The sequence below is a fragment of the Zootermopsis nevadensis genome, unplaced genomic scaffold, assembly GCF_977971745.1.
Source record: "Zootermopsis nevadensis isolate Lab colony 2312 unplaced genomic scaffold, Znev_1.0 Znev_ptg000024l, whole genome shotgun sequence".
Taxonomy (NCBI): Eukaryota; Metazoa; Arthropoda; class Insecta; order Blattodea; family Termopsidae; genus Zootermopsis; species Zootermopsis nevadensis.
In genome coordinates, this window is record NW_028259156.1 from 11705867 (window position 1) to 11731672 (window position 25806).

A 25806-nucleotide genomic window follows, 5' to 3' on the forward strand; every position below is an offset into this window, starting at 1 on the left:
ATTTTATTATTTTCTGTGTTGTTGGCTCTGTTCCCAATTCGTTTCTAATACTAATATTTTGTGCTGAATATTTCTACTTTTCTTCTACAATGAGTGTGAAGCTGATAGGTTCATCAGTGACAATGGACAAGAGTTAAAAGACTACGTGACGTCATGAACACAATGCAGCTGTTAAAATCTCATGCCTCCCAATACTTCCACATTTTTTACACGGAGATTTCATCGGGTAGGATGCCAGTTGTGATAACTTTTCCGACGAGGACCGGCCTGTCAATACAGGCGGCTTGTGAGAAACTAGATGATTTCATACGACATTTAAAAAATATTTAAATGTGAAAGCTCAGTGTGGGTGATTTACCTGTTGCCTATATGCCTCCTAATTTTATATTGTAAATTAACATATGTGCCTGTTTGAACAAATTCCATTTTAGACTATTATTTACACTTTACAATGCGAGACGAAGTAACTGTCCTTATAATGCGCTGATGTTTTACCGCTCCGTGGATCAGATAAGACTGGGAACCACTGGTTCAATAACTGTGTCAACTGCATTGGTTATTTAGAGCAGTGGTATTCAACCTTTTTTGTTCGCGTACCCCCAGATATAATTTCTCTTGAACTTTGTACCCCCAAAGTTGTTGGTGTATAATTAAAGTTATACATAGTACATAAGCTACATCTAAAATAAATTAAATATATTACATTACTGATTATTCAGTGTTTATCATAAAATAATATATATATTTTTTGAATTTCACGTACCCCCTAAGATGTCTTCGCGTACCCCCGGGGTACGCGTACCCCAGGTTGAATACCACTGATTTAGAGTGATGGCATGTGTTATCTGTATAAGAAATGTGTATGCAGGTTAGTTAAGAATGCAGTTAGTTATTTCTTGTAGAAGTGCGAATTACAATAACCTATTTATTACACGTGGCATTTTAGTTACTCGCTTGAAGAATATAATTTAATTGTCTGTAGAGAAATTCTTTCATTTTGCCTGTTTTATTCTACCCAAGTCCAGTTTACACTTAAGGACCACCTACATGTGGACACAAAGGATCATTTTGTCATGGATATATTTGTAAGAGACTCAGAAATCAATAATACACTGCAGTAGAATGCCAGAAACACCTTGGTCAGCAAGGGACAGTGCTCACAGGGTTATCCAAAATGTAATACGGAGGCAGGTAGTGAAAATACTCGAAAATCGAAGGCGTCCTGGTTGGAGTTTTACGTTCTGTTTGGCAGAAACTAAATCAACATGGCATCTTAATCCCTGGTCTTAATAAGAATTTGCTAGTCAGGAATGTTCATAATCGCAACAAAACTAATGAAATTGCTCTTTGTTGTGACAATATTTCTGTTGAAAAATGTGATGTTATTTGCTCGCTTGACGTAGGTCAGTTTTACACTGAAATTCCGGTTATGTTCACTTGTCAACTAGATGTGATAAGAAGAGGAACAGGGGAAACGGGTTAATTCCATAAGAAAAAGATTTACGCTTATGAATACTTATTTAAGACAGATCCTTGGTATTCTGTTATAAGGCATATTTTTATAGTTTTACCTATAGAAAACTGGGAAACCCAACAGTTTTATGGAATTTGAAGAATTTTAAACTTTCTAAAACTATCTAAAAAATGGCGTGTGTCTAAATCGTTATAGTCCTCGACTGCATTGTTCTGATAAATCAGGGTTCTGTTTAGAAGAAGGATTTGTTAACCGATGACACGGATTATTCGTTACTTTATGATCGTGTAGTATTAGATTTGGCGTCAAGAACAATATTTTGTGAAAAGTACAAATTAGGGCGCTCCTTATGTAGTTCATCCATCATCCTGCTAGTTTCTCCTTTTCGTGTCCAAATATCCTCCTCTGCACTTTATTATCTAGTACCGTTAATCTATATTTTCTTCGAGTAAATATCCACACTTCACTGCCATGTAATACAGTAATTAAAATTATGTTTTAATATTTGTGTATTTTTCAAGATATGGGTAGATAAAGTATTCTGAATTGTAAGCTCGAATATTTTGCGGATATGATTTTTACTTGAATTATTATACGCCGAAAGATGCAGACGAAGTAGGCCTATTGCGAAAAAGCAGGTGAAACTGGTCGTTCTCTAAAATACTTTCTCGCGTTCTGCATATTTTAGCCACTATTGTGCTGACTTATGTGCCCTTCTTGTATGTGGCAATTCATTTCTAGCTTTGAATGCAATAACGGCACTGACATTGAAAATTCTCTTGTCTCCAGTAAAACGTGTTGCTTTTTCTTCTTTGACCATTCCGTAACATAAACTATATTACACTTCTTCAGCTGGTACAAACTTTCAGGTCTTGAGAGAAAAGCGACAGGACTCGAAACAGGGAGTTGATTTTTGTGAGACTATAAATAGAGTTTTAACTTCTGAAGATTTAAAAGAAAATTACTTTTATCTAACAATGTTTAAAATGTTTTGAAGCAAGAATTGCTTAGGTTAGTCATGTAGATGGTAGACGAGAATTTGTGAATAGACGTATTCGAACATCAACTGTTGCTTTTAGCGTTACTAGTGTTTGAGCAATAAGTGTTTGAACCTCAAACACGCCGATCTCTCTATAAATAAGTAGGCCCTGCATTGGGCAAGGTTTCGCGTCTTTTTGAGCATGCCGAAATGAGTGACCAGTCGAAAGTTTTGGTCGTATTTATGTTCAAAATATATCAACGTTTTCCTTGTGATAATAGATACTATCTGTTTTTTTTACCTAATATATTAGGTTGATAAAATCACTTGGAATGAGACGATGTACATGGCACGCATATGGAATATGAGAAATGAGTACCCAAGTTTGGTCTGAAACCACAACGAAAGGGAACGTTGGGAACACTAGATGGAACTAAAGGTCGTATTAAAATGGGACCTCGAGAAGTAGGATGTGATGGTTTGAACTGGATTTAGTTGATTCAGGACAGTTTCCAACCGCATGTTCGTTTAGGAATTGCGATAATTTTTTGGCCAGCCAAGTGACCATTCAGCGTTTCAAGGAAAGCAGAAAGTCAGATGAACAAATTATAATAAGTAAGATTTGAGGTTTTCACAGCGGTGAGTATGAAGATTTCTTCTGTCTTCTGGGTTGTTGCGCTGTGTAGTCTGGTCGATGTTTACCAACGTTTCAGAGGTCGTACTGCCTCCGTCATCAGGGCGATGAGTATGAAGATTTCTGTCTTCAGGGTTGTTGCGCTGTATAGTCTGGTCGATGTTTACCAACGTTTCAGAGGTCGTACTGCCTCCGTCATCAGGGCGATGAGTATGAAGATTTCTGTCTTCAGGGTTGTTGCGCTGTATAGTCTGGTCGATGTTTACCAACGTTTCAGAGGTCGTACTGCCTCCGTCATCAGGGCAATGAGTATGAAGGTTTCTGTCTTCAGGGTTGTTGCGCTGTGTAGTCTGATCGATGTTTACCAACGTTTCAGAGGTCGTACTGCCTCCGTCATCAGGGCGATGAGTATGAAGGTTTCTGTCTTCTGGGTTGTTTCGCTGTGTAGTCTGGTCGATGTTTACAAACGTTTCAGAGGTTGTACTGCCTCCGTCATCAGGGCGATGAGTATGAAGATTTCTGTCTTCTGGGTTGTTGCGCTGTGTAGTCTGGTAGACGTTTACCAACGTTTCAGAGGTCATACTGCCTCCGTCATCAGGGCGATGAATGACGGAGGCAGTATGACCTCTGAAACGTTGGTAAACATCGAACAGACTATACAGCGCAGCAACCCAGAAGACAGAAATCTTCATACTAAGAATCGCCCTGATGACGGAGGCAGTATGACCTCTGAAACGTTGGTAAATATCGACCAGACTACACAGCGCAACAACCCAGAAGACAGAAATCTTCATACTCATCGCCCTGATGACGGAGGCAGTATGACCTCTGAAACGTTGGTAAACATCGACCAGTCTACATGGCGCAACAACCCAGAAGACAGAAATCTTCCAGTTATAATAACTTTTTGGTCATTGTCATGTTTGTTAATTTATTTCTATCCACCTCGCCTTCAAATAGTAGCCTTTGTCAGGTGTACAGACTAAACGTGCCTGTATAAATTTGTGTTTGTGTATTGTAGTTCAGAGCTAAAGTATGTTTTTAAATATTGCTGGAAGTTTAATGAGACAAAGAGACAATTGGGCTCTACATATTGTATTGTACCTACGTCACTTTTACTCTGTGCCTGTGAGCAATATTTTTGAATACGTGGAACTTGAGTTGTTTCTACACTGGCTGTCGTTGACTAAGTTGAGGGTCAAGAAGTCATTTATCAAGCTTGCACACTGGCAGCAGGTAAAAATGACAAGGGTTAGTTTCTGCTCTCTTCTTCCCCTTGGCGTGCATACTTTCGTATGGCTATCCAGGTGAAACCGAGTACGGGCTGTCCAAATTTCGAACTGTACCGCCAGCTCTGCCTCTTTTGCTGTCTCCATTTCAGCTCGTTCGAGAGTTGTCGATTCTTCGTGTGTTGACCTGCGTTCATTGAAAGTCTCTCGTTAAGAGGGAATTCGTTTATTAAAAATTAAACATGGAAGACGCGATGGAAACTCCGAACAAGATCTGCCGGATACAGGCGCATCAGTCACAGGTGTTCCATATGATGAGAGAGTTGTGTGCTAGTCAAAACGCCACGTGAGAGAGGAAAGTTGGAAACGAATCGAAAACATCACTGCACGAAAGTTCAGGAGTTGATTTATCGTATATTAATTAATTCGCTATTCGCACTACATAGAAGTTAAGATGTATATCTCTTTGTAGTTTTTTAAAATAATCACCAGGCGCAAAGCAGAAACTATTTTATATAAATTTATAGTTATTAGGCTCTACGTAATGTAAGATTTGTACTTAACCGATACTTGCAAGTAAAGCTCTCTCTCCGGTAAAAGCCATGAAGGTACTTTGGGGTAGAGGATGTATAGCTTCTACTCGTTCTTAACCTCGGCGCTGGATGGGAGTGAATGGTCAGCGTCACGCCCTGTCCCGCTTTACTCCGGGCAATAGACCTCCGGTGCCTGTCCATTGAGTAGGAGGCCGGGTGGGCCCCTAAGCGAAACGTGAAGTGGTCGGAACACAACTCCGAGCTTCGATGATCGTTACAAATACACGTGGGTGGGAGGGGAAGAACGCGAAACGATGTCACATACTGAGAGATAACCCAGTCCTCCCTTCAATCGGATATAAAATTCATTTTTAGCATAGAAGTAGTGCGTGTTAAGGAGTTGAAATTAAGAGGGAAGAAATGTTTTCAGTTACACTATACATGCTCAGACAGACTCTTTGCCGTCTTATTCCGCCTTTCCCTTGACCTTTCTACATTCCCTTCCCATCATTAGCGACGCAGCTGAAACTCGCAGTTATTTAGCGTCCACTGAATCAGTCTAATTACGCTGTAGTCCTAAACGACAAATACCGAAGTAATCGAAATCTCTTCACTAGCTTCGGACACGAAACATATGATCCAAATGGATCTGAGTGCTCCTCTCATGTAATTCTTTTGTTTTAGCCATCCTCATGTGCAGCTTTCTCCATTATTTTGCCATTTCTTCCATCCCTCTTAATTCAAAGTATTATACTCAGTAACCTGCTCTCAAACACTGTCTTCGTCAATGGGTCAACTTATTGACATTACCGGAAAATTAGGAATCTTCGAGGTATCGAAATAAGCAGGAATTTTCTGTAATAAAAGAACACTGACCTCGCTTTAGTTTACACTTGTCAGTACATGGACAATTTTACGTCTGATCTGGCATGTCATTCTCGACCACATCCTCGTCTCAGATATTTCTGCTTTTATATGCATACTAATTCACCTGGATGCCTTATCTGTCTGTTCGTCCGAATATTTTTATTCCAGAGTGTTAAAAAAGAAGAAAACTAGCTCGTATAGCATTAACCCAAGAATGTAATAGGTGCTAAAAATATAGCTTCTTTCTCCTATAGATTACATCGACTTAAAATAAATCTGGTTATTCTCTAAGTTACGAGCAGACTGTTCTCACCATGCCATTAGATTTCTACTCCACAGAAATTTATTATTAGGCATGGGTTCTTAAGTCGTCGTGTTATGAAAACACAGGTCTAAACGTGTTTTTTTTAAATTACTCCTTTTATTTATATCCTGTGTTCTGCCAGAATGTCTGTTAAACGTCTTTGTTTCATACGAAAGGTGGGCACAAATTAATTGAGGACTCGTAGGCCTATATATTTTCAGTAGCAAAGGTAAATGTCTGGCTATTATTGGACCACCTTGTAAGATTCAGATGAGTTTCAAACAAGAATCAAATAACTATACCTTACGTGAGATTTTGGTGGTCACTAACCGACTTTTCCATGATCAAGTGCAATTAGGATACAAGGAAATTTATTGAATATTATTTAGACGAACGTCGGCTTCTAAGGGTTAATCTTTGTGAGTATTGTCTTATTACAAGAGCCAGTTTGTATGTTCTTATTGCATGAGACAAGACTGAAATTTATCATATTTCTCCAAGAGGATTCATCGTACAAAATTGTACCATTAACACACTACATAAAATACAGATCTTAATTAAGATCTGTAATATATGCCTGAAACACTTATCGGTATAGTGAATATTTAATCAAATACAAGGTCGTGAAATGTGTTGTTATAAATTGAGCTCTTTGCGAATATATATTTGTACCTGTAGTAATTTATATAACAATTTAAATGAGTATACAATACATCAGAGAAGGCTTTTGGAAGATATATGGGCCCCATTAGTATCCAGTTGATTCTAGTTTTGTATTATTATTTTTTTAAAATAAGATTTGAGATTAAAATGTAAATGATTTTTGCCATAAACGTAACATTTAAAACAGTCTCCTCTTCCACGAAAGTTATTAGACAGTTACTCTTAAATAATAAATGCCATTTAAATTATATTAAACTTTTAAACATTCGCCATTAAACATCTCCCAAAATTTATATTTTTGCAATAGTGCCTTGCTATAAAATGAGAATTGCAGTAATTTTATGCAGGACTGTTGCATTTTTATAGCGATGAGTAGAAGAATGGGTAGAAGGAAGTTGAAGCCAGGTGTGAGGCCTGACCTCTTCTGCACGATGTAAGTTGGTCAAGCTTATCGCTTTTGTTTATATCCTGGATGTTTGCTTCCCCGCCAATCCCCTCGCTATAGCACGTCATACGTACGCCTACATGATCTCTAGAAGCAATTACCTAAATTGCTAACTGTCGTGTGGTACTGCAAGTCAGGTTACAGCGTTTCATTTAGCTTTGTGAGCAATTAAAAATTCTCCGGCACACGCACAGTTGGGATTTATATTGGCAGTGACGAAGATCTCTGTGGCCACAATCGATAAGTGACGCTGGCTGACTTAGGAATACTCGATGAGATCTGTAAGATTTGAGGTTTTCACAGCGGTTAGTATGAAGATTTCTGTCTTCTGGGTTGTTGCGCTGTGTAGTCTGGTCGATGTTAACCAACGTTTCAGAGGTCATACTGCCTCCATCATCAGAGTATGAAGATTTCTGTCTTCTGGGTTGTTGCGCTGTGTGGTATGGTCGATGTTTACCAGACTACACAGCGCAACAACCCTGAAAACAGAAATCTTCGATGAGTCTACCACTTTGAAGGTATAAACGTAGGTAGGAGTATCCTGTTAAAATGGATCATAGAGAAACATGGTGACGAGATGCGAACTTTCTTATGAATTCAATAATGAACTTTGAGTTACATAATTGAGGGGAAAATTCTTGATCAGCTGTGTGTCTATTAACTTTTCAAAGAGGACTCTGTTCCATTGATTCAATTATATTTTATGTATGCCGAAGTAAAGTGTTATTACTGTCTGATAATTTAAAGCAGTCGTCACCTGTAGGCCTTCGCAGTGCGCATTGCTGTCTGGTCAGTAAAAGTGTATGTTTGTATTCCTGTCAGCATATTTCATTAACATGCAGCGTGACATAATTTCTAATTGAGTAGATAACAGTAAACAAACACAGCAGGTGCAGTGAATCTTTTTGTTTCGTGTGAACCAGTCGAAGTGTTGTCCGTGAAGCCTTTAAATAGCAATCTGGAAGTAGTGAACCCAATAATATTTTTGTAACACTTTATCCACCTCCGCCCTTACTCTTCGACTTTTTTAAAAAAAAATTCAGTGTAAAACCAATGGACGTATCGACATGGTCTTCCCGTTATGTATTCATTTTTTATAGTTTGTGCTAAGAACGCAACTGAAACAAAAGTCCTGACGTGGACAGATTGTGTTCCCTGCCACAGGCATTATTAGTTTCGCTGAAAACAAATCAATCCTACAATCAATGTAGGCCAATAGGGAGTAGTTCAGGTATTTGAATGGAAGCCAGGAAAAAACAACCTGCAATTTGTGCTCTGATACAGCACGACATGTAGGCCTAGTGAAGTATGCAGTACAATGATGTGCAGGCTTCGTGGAGGAAAAGAACTATAGCTAAAGGGAAGGAAGAGAGAGGGGGAAAGGAAAAATATAGTCTATTTGTCTGTTTCAATGAGTTACTCATTGTCCTGTCAATCAAAGTAGAGCAGAGCAGAAAGCTTTTTAAAAAGCTGGGAGCAAGACAAGTTACATTTCCGGTCCGCCGTGTCTTGGCTTATGTTTCTGCTACATGTGCGAGGATATTATATTGTAGTTTCCTCTTCAGCTGTCCGGGTAGACTGAACGTGAACAGCACTACATAACATTCTTGCAAAGTAACGTGGCGCTTTGATTCTTTAATCCTTTCAATACTGAGTTTAATTTAGGCAAAAATCATCATTTAATTCCTGGATTTCTCTTATGATCGCTAAAATTGGTAAAATAAAGTGTGAGGATTCGAACTGGAAGTATGAAGATTGATGTCTTCTGGATTGTTGCGCCGTGTAGTGTGGCAGAAATTGACCGAGGTTCTAGAAGTCCTTTCCCCGCGATCAACGAAGCGATACGCCAACTGTACACGTCTCAAACAACAGACAATGTAAAATATAATTTCGGCGTGGCTTTCATTAATATGGCATTATAACCTTGGAAGGCTATAAAAATTATAGAATAACTATTACAAATTAAAACACTCACTTAAATAATCGACTGAAATCCTAAGAATCATGGCTATTCGTTTACCACTATGAATTTCCATAACATGAAAAGGAAACGAAGGAAGCTATAAAACATTATTTAGTGTAACTGTGTCATCCTCCCCTGAATATTGCAGGTGGCTCTGGAATTATTTACAGCCCAACTCTAAAAATCTTGTATCCTGTACGTGTTAGTTAGACAAGATCAAATCAATTTAATTTATTGGACGGAAGTTTCGTCGTGTACATTTCTCAGGTGCTGCAGTAACAGAGACAGAAGTTTTCCGTAACCCCAGTGAAGCATAACAACTGATTAGTATGTCTGCTTCATACTTGATAAGGGTTACAATATTTATTCGCCTAAATGAATACGTAGACTGTATAACTTTAGAAATAGTTTTGTGCTAAAATGTACAGTGTATTAAGAACTAAATCTCTTATGACAATGCCTGAAGTCTCAGCACCTGTAATATCCAAACCAGCCTTTGTACAACACCCTGAACTGTGGAATGTATGAATTGAGGTTTTCACAGCGGCGAGTTTGAAGATTTCTGTCTTCTGGGTTGTTGCGCTGTGTAGTCTGGTCGATGTTTACCAGCGTTTCAGAGGTCATACTGCCTCCGTCATCAGAGTATGAAGATTTCTGTCTTCTGAGTTGTTGCGCTGTGTAGTCTGGTCGATGTTAACCAACGTTTCAGAGGTCATACTGCCTCCGTCATCAGGGCGATGAGTATGAAGATTTCTGTCTTCTGGGTTGTTGCGCTGTGTAGTCTGGTCGATGTTTACCAACGTTTCAGAGGTCATACTGCCTCCGTCATCAGGGCGATGAGTATGAAGATTTCTGTCTTCTGGGTTGTTGCGCTGTGTAGTCTGGTAGATGTTTACCAACATTTCTGAGGTCAAACATCGACCAGACTACACAGCGCAACAACCCAGAAGACAGAATTCGTCACCCTTACGGAAATCCAATTCCTATCTTTAAAAGCTATGTATCGAAACGTATTTTAACTTTTTTATCTCATATATTTCTCTGTGATCTAAGTGAGAGTTTTCAAAGATGCTTTCCTATCAAAGTCTTGTCTGCAGTCGTTCAAAAAGTCCGCACTACCCGTTAAACCCACCAGCACAATTAATAACAAGACATTCTGCTGGACACGATCCTGAAAATTACCAGGTAGCCGATACAAATCACGAAGTTCCACGTTGTGTATTATTTTTGACCTGCATACCTGGTATCATTGCCAGTTACAAATATTTTTTGTGAGCTCTTTATCGAAAGCACCTGCAATGCATGTTCTTCCTTAAGATAAGAGACACGTTTCACGCCCATACAAAAACAGACAAAAGTGTTGTTTTAAACTACACGCACGCACACACACGCATATAGACACAAGTATTTTTAGAAAACTACGTATGATGATAACAATATCTGAACTCAATAATAACAGGCATTCAAAAAATTAACTTCGTCTTATAGTCACGAGCTAATTTGTTTTTATTTTTTTTACTGCGGTTTACCCATGTAAACTGTAGCATGATTATATTATAATGTTACTTTATTATTAACGAAGGTACTTGTTAGCCAATGTAACTGTTTAGAGATAGTTATACCAGTGAAGTTCACCATTCCTGCAGATACAATATTAAACCTTTGTATTAATATTACTCGTATGTTATTTATTTTATTTTATAATTAAATTGTACTTGGTCTTGTTAAAGTTTCATACCGGCTATTATGAACTACGAGACGATCCCCGTATTATGGCAACGCTACCTACAATACACATAAATAACATAAAATTAAATTATTTTTACCATGACTCACACTATCGCACAACTTATTAGGTGGTTATAGAGCAATTGGGGGGCGGTAATTACCGAGAGGAAACCGAAGACCTGGGGGAGGGGGACCTGCTTCAGTGCCACTTCGCCCACTTGAAATCTGACTGAGCTTTCCTGGTTCGTAACAGTGGATTTGTATCTGCCATGAATGAACATCAGGGCCAACGAGGCGTACAAAATCACAAAGAAATTATGTGTACTCCAAACTGGAGTACTCCCCATTGTTGTTTTCCTCTGAGTTCACGCGATCAGCACCCACAAGCTGTCCTTTGGGGCAGACGTTCTTAGCCACTTTCCCATTGTAATGTGACTAAACGCAGAGCACCCGAACAAACCTTCCTCCTTATAAAGAAACCATTTCACCCCTCAACTTCTCTGTATAAACTCCAGATATCTATGAAGTAGCTAACTATTCCGTTTTGTTGTTAAGGAAAAATACTTTTCTTCCTTTGCTAGAGTGTTAAAAGGGAAATTCTTACCTGTATTTAGTCGTGCCTTGTGGATGAAGCCGGACGCTCCAAAGAGACGCTCAGCTGCCAGTATCTAATACGATGAGGCGTGATGTTGAAGAAAATACAAAGCTACAGATGTAGGGTGTTGTTAAACGTACTTCAAAAGTTCAAAAATTTACAGCCCGGGTGTTGCTGAAGACAGGAATTTGAAACACGAATAAAAAATTTGTATACATATTTCAGAAGTTAGATTACAATGATTCGTGAATTGCCCCTTTCGCATCAAACCAAATGATACGAGACATATTTTATGTCGTGTAAATGTACAGGGCTACAAAACACTAAAATTGTTTAATCACTTTTGAGCGAGTTTATTTAGTTAGGAAAATAGATTTAAGAATTTAAATAGTAATTAAAGAAAGACGTAACAGCGTACGAAACAAATTAACAGAGCGTCAATGCTTCTTGCGTTGACCGAGCAGAAGCAGTGAACGAGTAACCATTCCAATCCTTCAGCCCATTGGTTTCGTTGCGGTCCTATGCCACATAATGCCCCAGCTGAAGAAAGATTTGTGATGGTTTTTAGTTTCGACGGCTGTGAGCTCTTGGGGACACTAGCAGCAGCAGCAGTAGCCCATGAATGCATACTCTCCCCCTCCCTTCCCCCTTTTAGAAATATCCTTCTTCGTCTTTCTTTTGAGACCTGAAGCAGGTTAAGATGAAGGGATGGGGGCAAACCTCTCTCATTGAAGAAGTCCATTATTTCCAAGTTTAACGTTTACCTCGGCTGCCACAGCCTCAACTAGCGAGAGCCATTGCCATGACGACCCTCTGAAGCGGATAGAAGAACACTAATAGTGTGATTGATGTTCATTTCTTTTATACACACGCTTTTTCTCCTTCCATTCAGAGGACCGTACCTTGGTCCTTTCACTGAACGAAATGCCGAGTGTGACGGCATTTCCGTGGTGTTTCGTGGGCTACTTGTAACTTCGTACAAAACACAAGGAAAAAAAAACAATATGCAATAGTTTCAGTGTCGAGGTTTACTTCCTACACTTCTCAGTTGATTTAATGATTATGAATTGAAAAGCATGAGCAAACAGTCGTTGTGTTTGTTAGATACGCGGAGAAGAATTGCAAGAATGCAGTGACGAAAGTCTGTTATCTGACTGAATTTCGAACCTGGGATTTCCAGAATGTGAAGCAGGATTCCCAACAGCTACGACCCCCGCGTTCGTTTTACGTCTTGTAGTTTCTGTTGTTCCAGTTATGTGTGTCGAAAAATTAAGGTTCGTACAGGAAGGTAAACAAATTCATCGCTATGTTTACAAGTAAGATGATAAAAATATTTTCTCTTTAAGTTGGATTTCAATGGTCTGTATGCTTATTTCACTCTCAATGGCTTTCTTTTATGTCTGTTTAGCCGCCAGGATCCGGAGGATAAAGACTTATGAAAAGAGGCAGTGACAATGAGTAATACTTGAGTGCTTAGAGGGGAAAGGGGGGATTTCAAGAAGTTTTTTTTACACCTGGCGTTCGAAAGGCGTTTTAGTAAGGATGTTTATATATGGGATTTCTTATGTCAGTTTTACAGAGCTTTCATAATTCAGAGACTGTGAGTTATATATAGAAGCACTCGTGGTCCATGATATTTCAGTCATTTAAGTAGCATGTTACTTACTGAACGGCCGGATTGCTTCTTTATTTATGTTTATGATATTCTAATTAGATACACGCTTAATGTTGCAAAGCCAACCACACTACAGATTCCACACTGCACAAAATCTGGTAATAAGTTGTTTGCCTGCATTTCGTTAATTGTTTTTACAATCGAAAATGTGTCAAATGAAAGCTCCTAGATCTTATATACTTATTCGTGGTTAATGTAACGATGCTGTCCGTAGCTCAGGCAATTGGCTTATAGCGTGGAATGATAGAATGATTAATGAATTGGAAAGGATATGGCAGAAAGCGATCTAGATGTAATTTAAGGTGTTATCTCAGCGTTTGCCTGGAGGGACTGAGGAGAACCACAAAAACCGAAGTCACTATAGCTTGTCTACGGGCCGAGATTTGAACCCGTAACCTTCTAAATACAAAACAGGATTGTTGATCAGTCGGCCGCGACGTTCAGTGGCCGGGGTTCAATATCCGTATGAGTGTTCAGGTTTTATCTCTTCTGCTACATTCAGAAGAGTTTATATTATGAAGCTCCTTATCATGAAGATTCCTCCAGTCTGCTGTTGCTTATTACTGTGTCCGTCAGTAGGCTACTTTGTCATCAAACTTGGTTTTGGTGTATAAATTACTTCAGCTTCTTGTTTATTACGAGAATAGAGGAATATATTCACTGTGTATGGAAATCGTGTTTAAGTCCGTAACAGTGAAGCTGTTATAATCGAATGAACTTGAATGATAAACGACTTATGCCTGTGAGTTGATTTAACTGTGACGCCGATTAATTCAATACAATGAACATTTTAAAGATGATAATGTGAGAACTATTAACTGGACGCGACTGTACCGTGCTATACGTTTGGTGCTGGGGGAAAGAGCTACTTAAATAGACGATGACGCTGCATCGCCCTTTCATACTCAAAGATGCCTCGTTCAGTTAATAAGAACAATAATAATAACAGCAACAGAACGGATGGTATCACAAAGAGGGATTAGGCAAGGTTCGTTTCTCTTAGTAACATTAACAAATACATGTACGCCGATGACTAATTTATCATGAGAAATAGGCCTACTGTACAATCTTGCAGAGTTAAGAACGCCCGTGTCATGGATCGTTCGTAAATCGATGTTTGTTTTAATATAGTCCCAGTTCTGTGAGTAATTAATTAAATCCAGCAACCCATTCAGAAATAAAAGTAGATTAGTTTGTTGGTTGTGGTAAATAAAACTAGTGGAATCAAATAGCTAAAATATAAAGTGAATCTACAAGAAGAAGATTTCTGTCTTCTGGGATGATACGCTGTACATAATCTCGTAGAAACTGACCTACGTTTCAGAAGTGCTTACTGCCTCCATCATCAAGACTGTCGAAGCCTTGTATTAGATCTATGTTTTATGTTATGAATTTTTTACGAGGCGTGTTTGGAAACATTTTCAAATGTTGTTTGAGTTTTATGTACTGGTAGACCCAAAATACTGTACAGTAAACATATGAAGCTTGATTAAATCTGTCCAACTAATTTTAGTGTAGGTCGCCAGTGGCAGATTTAATTAAAACACGTTTAGTAATCTCGGATATTAAACGTGATGAACGACTAGCGGAAAGGCTGATGGTCGGACATGATTTCCCCAATGTGCATTTATTTTGTGCACTTTGTGCGGAGATTGCATAAAAAGAGACGATAAATAACCGAAGAATCGATCGATCGATGACGGCGATGTGTTGTTTCTGTTGCAGGCGAGAAGCCGTTCAAATGTGAGTTCGAGGGCTGCGACCGGCGGTTTGCGAACAGCTCAGACCGGAAGAAGCATTCACACGTTCACACTTCGGACAAGCCATACAACTGCCGCGTGTCAGGGTGCGACAAGAGCTACACGCATCCTAGCTCGCTGCGGAAACACATGAAAGTCCACGGCTGTGGGGCCGGTTCCGCCGGCAAGAGTCCACCTCCAGGCTACGACAGCGACGGGAGCGACTCCAACAGCTCATCAGCGGCGTCCATCAGCGTCTCGGCAACAGGTGGCGGGTCTGCTGGAGCGGGCACCACGTCTCCAGATCAGCACAGCCATCACCACCATCACCACTCCAACAACCCCTCAGCCAACACGGCCTCCTCCATCCACCAGCAACACAATCCCCTGAGCTCGTCGATATCCCACCAACAGTCCGCACCCGGGACTACCAACCTTTCCGAATGGTATGTCTGTCAAAGTGCCACAGGAATGCCAACACCTCCAAGTAACGAACATTCGCCTGTCAATCATCTCAATCATTTGAACCATTTAAACCATCTAAACCATCATCACATGGTACATCACCATCATCACAGCGCTGGAGCTGCCACGGCTTACTGAGAGCTACCCCCCGCACCGCCGCCTGCTACCCTCCTGCCCTGGAGGCTGTGATCATGTCATAATGGGGCTAGAGGTATGCGGGCTCCTTACGGTTCGGCTTCACTTGTTACTTTTGTGTTACGGAGAAATGACTCTAAGAATCTACTCACTAAGATTATTACCTGTATCGACCAGTCATACTGACTCATAGATTCGTTTATATCGACATCTGCAGTATTATTCAAGGTAGAATTTTCTGGAAATAGTAGCGTGTCGAAATAGTAACCGCTGGGTTACAAGGTGGTAGCAAGATCTTTTACAATCCTAACATATTATAGACTTGCCAAAAATATTTTCATTAATTTAGGCCGTCATGGTAACACCAAGTCTCATATAAATTACAGCTGAATTTTTTCTGATGTTATAAAGGTGTATTCATTTCTTTAACATTTTTTTATTGATTTAAAATTGTTCCTATAATATATTTTAATTACTGCATTGTAATTCGAAAATTTAAAATATTTGATACCTAAAACGTTTTATTATCCCTAACGAAGATGTTACAGTACGATTATTTTAATCTGATTTTCATCTGTTCGCTCACGTCCGCTTAGATTACGCCTACCAGGAGCAGTGGAGCCCACGTAAACACACACCTGTGCTGCTCGTGAAATCAGCTACAGAAACCAATCGGTTCTACAAATCAAATACTGTAGCATCCTGCAGTGTCACTCTGGTAATGACATACACCTCACTCGTTCCTAATTCGGTGAGGTGAGCATTTCTACGAAGCCCAGCCCATTTCTTACTGAGTTGATTCTTTGAGTACAGTGACGTTCTATCTGCATTCTACATTAAGGTCGATTTCTAATCCTGTTGCAGTAGTCATGTCGACTTAAACTGACATGGAGTTAGCTCACTTTTTATTTTATTGTTCATGAGTGAAGCCTGAACTGGGATGAAGCTAGGAATTCAGGAACATGTCGTGTGTCTGTGTGCATAAACGGTTTAGGGATTTTTGTCTTCCACTTTTCTTTTAGGTGCGCGTAATTTAGAATATGTTGAATTTTAAGTTCTGAAAGTTATTCTAAATCCTGAGATTATTTCCAAGGTTTGGGGTGAACACATTCTGTTTGTTGTCAGAGCACCAGTCTTGAAATGTTCCTGAATTCGGTCTCAAATTTGGATCTGTGCGGGGCGGGGGTATGTTTAAACGAAAAGTATAATCTAGGAAAACAAACACAACCACTGAAATAGACGATGTGGTGCCCTACTAACACATTTTAAGTCAGTTTTATTTCTTCCAAATTAATTGTTTTCCGAAATTTACAACACATTATGTAAGGTTATTCGTGTTTCGTGGACTTTGTATTTACTGAACAAATATAATTAATGTTGTGATTACAATAGTACAAGTCGTGCCTGTATGCTCAAACGTATTGTAATTCCATACAAAATGTAGCACTGGAATACATATAGCCTTCCACAGTGAGCATACCGCCCTATCTCGCCTTGCTTGCGTGATCATAACAAGGCAATAGAGCCCCTGAATTTATTTAATAAAACCATTGCGTATTGTTACAAATATATCTGCTATTTATTTATATTTTGTAAATTACTGAGGCCAAAAAATTGACATTTAGTTGAAATACAGTCAAAGAAGTTAACGAATGTTTAAATTTCGGCCACAAAATAAAACTAATCCTGAAAGTCTTAGACACACACACATTAATTGCGTCACGTGGACTAAGTGCTGAAAAATCTATCTTCATTTGAATTACCTAAAAATTAAGTGCATTTTCGGTTTGAGGATAAATATTAACAGTTGGTGTTTAATTACGTAAAATATTTGAATTTCAGAACCGTTTTAATTATAACGCTAGACGAATTCAGCAAACTTAACGTTCAGTTGCCTAACATTTTATTTTGCGTTGGTGTCAACATTCCGATAGTTTGCTGAATATTGATGATTTTTTTAAAAAATACACTTCATTCTGGACTTAAATCTGAGTTGTACCTTATACCATGTTTTGACCAATAAACCGTAATCGTGTGTATTTTATCTGCGCATTAAAATTGTAAACTTTCGATTATTAATCATTCTTAGCATCTACTCTGGACGATGATTGATTGACAGTTATGTATGCGCTGTAAATATAATGTGACCAACAAAGATTTTTGAGAGAGATCGCTCATCAAACATTTAAAGATCTTATCCTTCAAGTATTTTTAGTATTACCCAGACGGATCTATTCTATACAACGCTACAGCCAACTGTTATTTTCACGTATAATACAATAACGATGTAAGCAGATTTGAGGTCGTATTAAATTTGAATGCCCCTTTTATCTGTACATTTTAGGACAACCAAATCAGAGAAATATCGAAGCCTTTCATATATGAATTCTTTGAAATATGCCCATGCGTCACTTTTTGTGAGAATCGGTTTAAGAAACGTGTCCCACATCTTGTTGCAACTAAAATTATATCTGATTTTAAAGCAATAGAAATATGTCTTATTATGAAATTGTACGAGCAGAATAGGATATTTTAATAAGATCAGAATGTAAGGGTTGAAGTAGAGCCTTTTTATTTCCTTGGTATGGAGAAAGCCCTAATTGATCTCCTCTGCTGTGTGAATGAAACATTTGGTAGTGTAAAAGACTGATGTTGGTTTCAACCTGAGGTCTTGACTATGCCCTGTGATTGACAGGTGACAGACTTTGCATCTTCCACTAATGGACATCTTGTTTACTTTGTAAGTCCATACGGGGCTCAGCCTAACGAAAAGCATGCACATGACAAGGATGGAAGACGCGACACTAAGCACATTGTGAAACTTCTTGTGACTTGTCTGGAACAGCTGAACAAATAGTTGAAATATTGTAAAATGGGGGCGTAGAAAATGTATTAGTGGCGCGCACGTGGCGGTCTTTTGACACTAAAGATCCTTTTCATTAAATTTATTAGTATTTTTAATGTTTTCTTCTGTCTCTAACATGACGTGAGGGAACATTTCTTTTATTAATTTTGTAATTCCTGGAATGACAAACCGGATATTGCTGATACGGATTTACTTCACCATTTTGTGATTCTGGTTACAGTTTTGAGATCTCGCATTTTTATAACAGGTTCTCAAACAATGAACCATTTTAAAAATTGGCAGGACTGTTATGTGGATGGGAAATCCAATCATCGCAACGCTAATAGTGAAGACATGCTGGGTAAGATTAATGCAATCTGTCTTACTTAAAATATTACATGCCTGTTCTTACTTGTACTGAATCTGCAGTTGTGTGTGTCTAATGTACAAAGAATGAAGCCATCCAATTAAAGATAAAAAAATTCCCAAAGACCATCCCTGACGAATTAAAAACAGAACAAACAAGCAAAAGTGAAAAAATATTTAAATAAATTAAAAAATAAAGTCCACAAAATAAGCAAAGAAAACATTGGATTGATTTATTATACATTTGTAATTAATTTAATAATTTGGAAATGTCTTTATCATGAATTCAATGTTATATTCAGTATCAGATGATCCAAGATAACACGTCAAAGAGCACAACAATTCTGTCTTTTTACTCTTACAGTTGAATACAAAATGTTGAAAATGTCACAGTTCAGTATTATAGACTTACATCTTAGATGTACTCGGAGGTACCAGATTCTACATCCGAGACTCATGAGATCCATAAATTAAAAAAAAAGGCGTATGTGAACGGGGTGTACGTTTATACATTGACCAAAGTAATACATATATATTCATATATTGTTAGGAAGGTATCATTTTCATAAATTGTATTTCATTATCAGAGGTGTTGTATCGGTACTTCAAGTTCACTCCTGAGTGAATCAACAAGCTGAATACGATCGGCACGTATGAGGCATCGAGAGGCATTATGTGCACGTAACGCCTGAATATGTCGTGTAAAAAGTTCATGGAAGTAAAACAAGGCCTATAATTTGATTGTATACATTTTTGTCGGTCTTTGAAATGAGTTACAGAAATCATAGTCTTTTGCATGTATATTAACCCTGGAAATTGTTACTACAAACCTACCGAGTAAAATGAGGCCACTATTTTGCGATGTGATGTTATCTGACTACATAAATCTGTTGTTTTAAGTGTCTCTTTCTTTTGGAAACCGATGACAGATCCTTTCATGACTGTTCGTTATTTCTTATATAGAGAAAGTCGACAGTAATTGGAAAATTGCTGCAATCGAGACGATCTCTCTACAGTTATCGATTATCTTCTTCACTGTAATCCTCCCAAGTACATTTAACCTTTTTATGGGCAATGCAGTTTACTCGGTAGATTGTTATTATCGAAGATACACGTTATACTGTTTTATGTGAATATGCAAATTTTACCCTCGACATTAAAAATGAAACACACTTTAATATGTGCACAACAAATACTTCTGTGTGATGAATAACAAGACGCTTGTGTTAAAATAAAATGCTTATATATTATTACTGTAATTATAACAGTGTGTGTGATATATACAAATAATTTAGCTTTGCAGCAAACGAAAGTGTATAAAGATTTTAAACAAGAAATACCACTATTGTGAATAATATTATTTGTATATGTACGTAAAAACCTAAGATACAATGCAAAACTTTACTGAAATGTTCTCACTCAAACACGAATTGATGAAATATTAAATTAAATGTCAAATCACTATATTTACTTCACGTAATTATTTATTATTTATTTCAGTGGTTTTGGAATTTCGTTGCAAGGAATGTCGAAAGTTCTGTCACTGTCATCTTGAATTAATTAACTTATAACATTTTTTATCGTGTTCTCTTACAAATCAGATTTTCTTAATCTCTGATAGCCCTTGAAGCATGAACAATGGATATTTCATGTTCTTAGTTAATTTATTGATGCACTATTTGATTTTGTCTTGTCAAAATACCTACATGAAATTAATTCATATAATTGAAATAAATACCACAGAATTATTAAGTCATTCTTTATTACATCTGTTTCTTAACAAATGAACTAAACGAATTTCTTGTAATGTTTCACATCCATCAGAATAACTGAAGATACTTTTTGGGCAGACGTTCTGCAGCCTTCAAAGTACGTAACTGAAGAAACCAAAAATGTATAGTATCGTTTCTGATTTATCTTAACTGTTCTGCTGAAAGGATATTTTGTGAGCATGTTCTTTTTTTTTGTCGGATAACATTCTAAAAATACTTCCATTGTTATAGAAATTCGAAAACCACTTCGCAACAAGCTGTGAATCCTGCTCCCACAGATTCCCTTCTCCTGAAATAATATGTAATTTATATTTCCTCTCAGTTATTTTTCATTCTCATATTATATATTTGTCTCAGGGATTACCTTAGAAAACCAGAAATGTGAATTAATTCAAACACCGCTGATATTGATGTTTCATTTGGCTTGTGTTCAAAGGTGTAACACCAGGTTCCAATTAAGTAAGTAATCGAGTTTCACATCACACCTATTCTTTCATATAAACAGTTCACATGTGAAGAAGAACAAATTCCATACAAAAAAGGTTGTATGCCTTGGCAATGCTTAGGCCAACGTCAACAAGAGAGTCCCCGAGTCTTTGACTTAATGATCACTCCTGGCTACACGAGTTAATTGTAATTATTATTATATCATATTATGTTATTTTAAGCAGCAGTAGAGGCGATGGGGTTTTCCATTTTGCCAACATCTTTAGAACGTGTCTTGTCCTTCTGTGTGCTACATAAACCCTTCAGCTTTTTTCTAGTGAGAAACCATGTTTCACGCTCAACAAACAAGAGAAATAGAAGTTTTATATATTATAATATACAGATCCAATATGAGATATTTAACTCCAAGGAGGTGTCCTTGTAAAACTGACAGTTAAGCCAGTTTTTCCTTGTTCAGAATCGGACGTTTCGTTGTAGTTCTCACAAGAGACCCATTAAGACCGAGGCCTTACGAACGTTCATCTGCCCCACACATTCGCAAGTCTGAAGGCGGTTTCCTTCATTTACGACCTGAGGTCGACAAGGCGTGGTGACAATCGACTCATTTAACCCGATACGTGTCTTGCGAAACATGACACTGTGTCAACTGCAAAACGTATTAGACCTGCATGTGAATGCATTTTGGATTGAAAAATATGCGGGAAATTGCTGTAGTGACTTATTTTGAGGCACTATTTGAGCTACTTTACGCGAAGAAAAATGCAAGAAATGTGTACTCAGAATAGCTAGTGTCTTGGCCGAGATTCGAACAAATTTTCCACCGAAAATAGATCTTAAGCGTTAGTTCTTAGTCAAATTGCTTGGTAGGTAACGTAGTCTCCGTCTCCTGTTTTGGTGTTACAGATAAGGTCGGTTGTGCGCGTTGATTTATGTCAGGCTAGGTTTCGCAGCGTTATACATGAATCAAATCAAACCTGTTCTCTGTCAAATAAAATACAGAAAAGTGGCCTACAACGAAAGAAGAATAAAAGAAGAGAATGAAATTTCTCTTCGGCAATAAAAATTCGATGAATGTCCATACGGGACTCCTTACGCTATCCTCTGTCATAATGAATTGCATCCGTGGCACAAGGGACGAGTGGAAAAATGAAATACGTCTATTACAATGTGGCTCGTCTGAATGGGCCACCTTAGGCCTACTGTTTGAAACACTCCGTTTTTAATTCGTCAATATATCCTTGTTACGACTAAATGGACGTGTTTTGAACCATATATATATATATATTTCTGAAGCAATATTTATTTTTCAGCCATGCTTTTAATTGCTGCCCGGTTTATTTACGGGTGATTTTAAGAGGCACAGTTTGGAATAGCGTCGAATAACAAGTATAAATTACAATAAAAATTAGACAAGATGCGGAGTTGGGAATGGAGTATTTCATATATTAATCCCTAATTTACTTGGAACTGAATAAAACAAAGATAACCTAAGTAAAGCTAGTCTCTCTCCTGATCGACACTCGAATCCCGGACCTCCAGAATTCGGAGAAGTTGTATGACGTTCGATGCCCTTCCCATAAAGAATGACGTATTTCTGCATTGTTTAATTTATCAAGTCTGTATTGATGCTAGTGTTTTATAAAGTTTAAGTTTTCGTATTTCTTATGTTCCTAACCTTCTTTCAAAACTAATTCCACTGTCCGCTATAAAGATCCTGATCCAGTACGTTGCATCAGCTTTCTGAAATCATGAGGCTGTCAGGGATCGTAATTAATCAGTTCGCAGACATAGGCCTCGTACGTCTAATTTATGTGTTACGTAAACAAGTTCCTTTTCATGCGTCTGATTTTGAATCTCTTGTTTTATGTTTTTGAGAGCACTGTACTAGCGCATTGTGTGGTGGCTTGAAAACAAATAGCCCGCTATAATGTAGGCTTAATTTAGATTTCCTGTCAGGTTCTCTTGATGACAGAAGAACGTGTTTTCAGCACAACAGACAGTACAGTATACTTGCAACATGATGGTTTGCAGAGATAAGTGTTCTGGTTTGAAAAATTATAATTTAACTATATGCGTGTGTGTACCGATTTCGGTGGTCACGTGGTTTGAAGGCCCACCCATTACCATACCAAATTGGTACCGGATTTAAAGCGACCGAAGCGTCAAGCTCCCCAGTCATTTCTGCCTAATGCTGAATTCTAAATTGGGTGCATCTAATAAATCTCCGCCTTAAGCTCCTCGTGTCATTTATCGAAAGCGTGTGAGCAAACTTAGTTTAACCATTCCCATACAACGCATGAGAGATATATTCATTAAAAACATTGGTTCCTTCCTGAATAATTTACTTTTTATTTGAGGTAAATGGAATAAACTAAAGTGGCGAATTAAATATTTTCGGGAGAGAACAACAGAAATTATGTTGCATGAAAACAGGCCTATGCTGAAAGCCCTTTTCAAATCAAAAGCAGCATGGAAGGGGTTAAATATTTTCAGCAGAATTCAACGGCACAGGTGTCTAGCCAGAAATCCGTCTCCACTGGTAGGAGCTGAAGTAGGTAACACGTATGAATCACATTTCTTTTTTGAGCTCAGATCAAGGCGGGGATATTGTTAGGTCTCCGTGGAGAGAGGTCTGTAAGACCTCGCAGGCTGACAGGTCCTATGCTGCGCAATTCAGACCCCACTGTATGGAATAACCGAAAATAAAAGGAAGGAGTACGTTTAGAATGTTCAGTGTCTGGAGATTTCAGGGCTTAAGTGGATTAAGTAACATTCAGATTTTCTTTATATATTTCCAAAACATCTAACCATCATAGGTGGAATAAAGGGTTTCTGAAGAATAGAGGTATAGAGAAAACACAGGAAAATACTAAATATATTTTTTCGTAAATAAAAAGTTCTTTGGATATTTTCTATCGTCTAGTAAAATAATAAAATAGAAAACGACGTTCCGGAGATGGGTCTCTATCTCCGTTTTCAGGTACCTACTCTGAGCTTCATCACCGAAACGTCGTTTTCTATTTTATCATTTTACTAGAAGATGGAAAATATCCAAAGAACTTTTTATTCAAATAACTCATCATCGTCGCAAACTTTTAGATTTGATATATTTTTTCGTGCTCTTGAATTTTTCTTCTCGCGCCCTTTCAGACACAAGTTATCATTTCGTGTCGAATGATGGAATTTTGAGCAATACAGGTTAAGAAGACGACATGAAAACAATACATTTTTTCTTAGCTTCTCTTCCTTATGTTTCCTCTTTCTTCCCGTTTTTTCTTCTCTTTTTCTTCTCCTTCGTCTGCTTCTATTCCTTTCCCTCACAATTGTGCATTCCGGTTCTGAAAGGGACAAGGACGATATACAGAAGATACGAATGATTCTTTTGAAGAAGCAAATCGAAACGTTCAATCTCACATTCCTCAGCTCTCTCATCACACACGCGGATGTAACGAAAGACAACTTGCTCACGATGCCTTCCATTCTACCCTCTGTTTCCACGTCAAGATAGCAAGGCTAGGGTCACATGAGCACCAAGGCTTTGACATCGCTGTAGTGTTGCAAAAGAACAATGTTTTTGTGTCCTACAGTTCTGTCTGTGGCCATAAGAACATTGCAGGAACCAAGATGCTGACGTAATCTTGATCGACGCATGCGCCAGGCATCTATACGTCACATGCTTTTGCATTCCATGTAGACCTAAAGGGATTTTAGTTGAATATTAACATTAAATAAAGGCGATTTAGCTTGCAGTAGTCGGATTTGTGCCAATTGCATTGACCGGGTGGTCCAAGGAGGATCATACAGTATAAAATTGCATTAGCGGCTTCAAATCCTGCTCAGGCCATTATGTTTATCCACAGTTGTATATGTGTGCTTTAAGATAGACCGATTCGTCATGTAAGGAGTCCTACAGTCTGTGTCAAAAATGTAAAATCTGTCAAAAACGAATTAAATTGGAGCTTGACTGCATGGGATTCTTTTATTGACGCAGGAAATGCATATATAAAAGAAAAATTGAATTTACTGTTACAGAACCCTTTTTAACGCAGAAACATAACGGAAGACATTTCCTTGTTTGCTTTATGTTGATATATTTTGTCTGAGGTTGGAAATTCCTGCCACAAGTGGGAAAGAATGAAGTCCGATATCGTAAAAAATGTATGTATTAGGCCTACAGAAAATACATACATTTCTGTAAAACTACAGCTGTCATTTTAAACGTTTTCTCATATATGAATAAATTACGAAGTAGAAGGGAAATCATTTATGAACTTATGCATTGTCATCATGTGATAATTTGATTCTGAAAATTATAGGCCTATTTTAATCTTAAATAAATTGAAGTCAGTGCCAATGATGTGGCCAGTATTGGAAATAACGTGTTTGAAAACTACCTATTCTCTGAATTTGAGGACAGCTCTCCAACTCTCTAATCTCCGGGTTGTATCAATTATGCATATGGAACAGGCGAAGTCGCTCAGAGCCACGTTCGTTTCTTTCCACCCACATAATGAAGGCGAGTCGTGAGTGAATAACATGCAAAACTCAGCTTTTCCTTTTGAAACAGGTGGCACCCCCATAGTATGTCTCAGTTACCTAATTCTCATCCAGTAGTCGCAATGTTCTGCTTGCCACCCACTTCGATCCCTTGTTCGAGTCCCATGACTATAAACCAGGATTTCGTGAGAACAAATTCGAGTGTTAACAACTTCTCCGCTAAGTTATGGAACATTGTTATTGATTCTATACAGCAGAGTCCTTCCTCAGAATATGATACTAGTTCACTTGGTAAAGACATCTACTGCCTTTTGTGAGACCTTAATTTTCATAACTATATGAATCTATTAAAAAAATTCATATTATATTTATTTTAGATTCTTTTTAATATTATTCTCCTATCTTTGCATAGGTCTCAAGTAGTCTCTCGTCTACTGTTCTTCCAACTAAA

At 38.0% G+C, this 25806-nt stretch overlaps 1 protein-coding gene across 1 annotated transcript in view; it reads left to right on the forward strand.

Annotated features, from left to right (window-relative positions):
* Positions 1 to 20109, forward strand: part of opa (Zic family member odd paired) — a 56682-nt gene extending 36573 nt beyond the window's left edge. The window contains exon 2 of the mRNA XM_087354842.1: positions 14815 to 20109. Coding sequence (XP_087210968.1) covers positions 14815 to 15431 — 617 coding nt within the window. The 3' untranslated portion in view covers positions 15432 to 20109. The remainder of the gene's footprint in view (positions 1 to 14814) is intronic.
* Positions 20110 to 25806: the final 5697 nt, after the last annotated feature.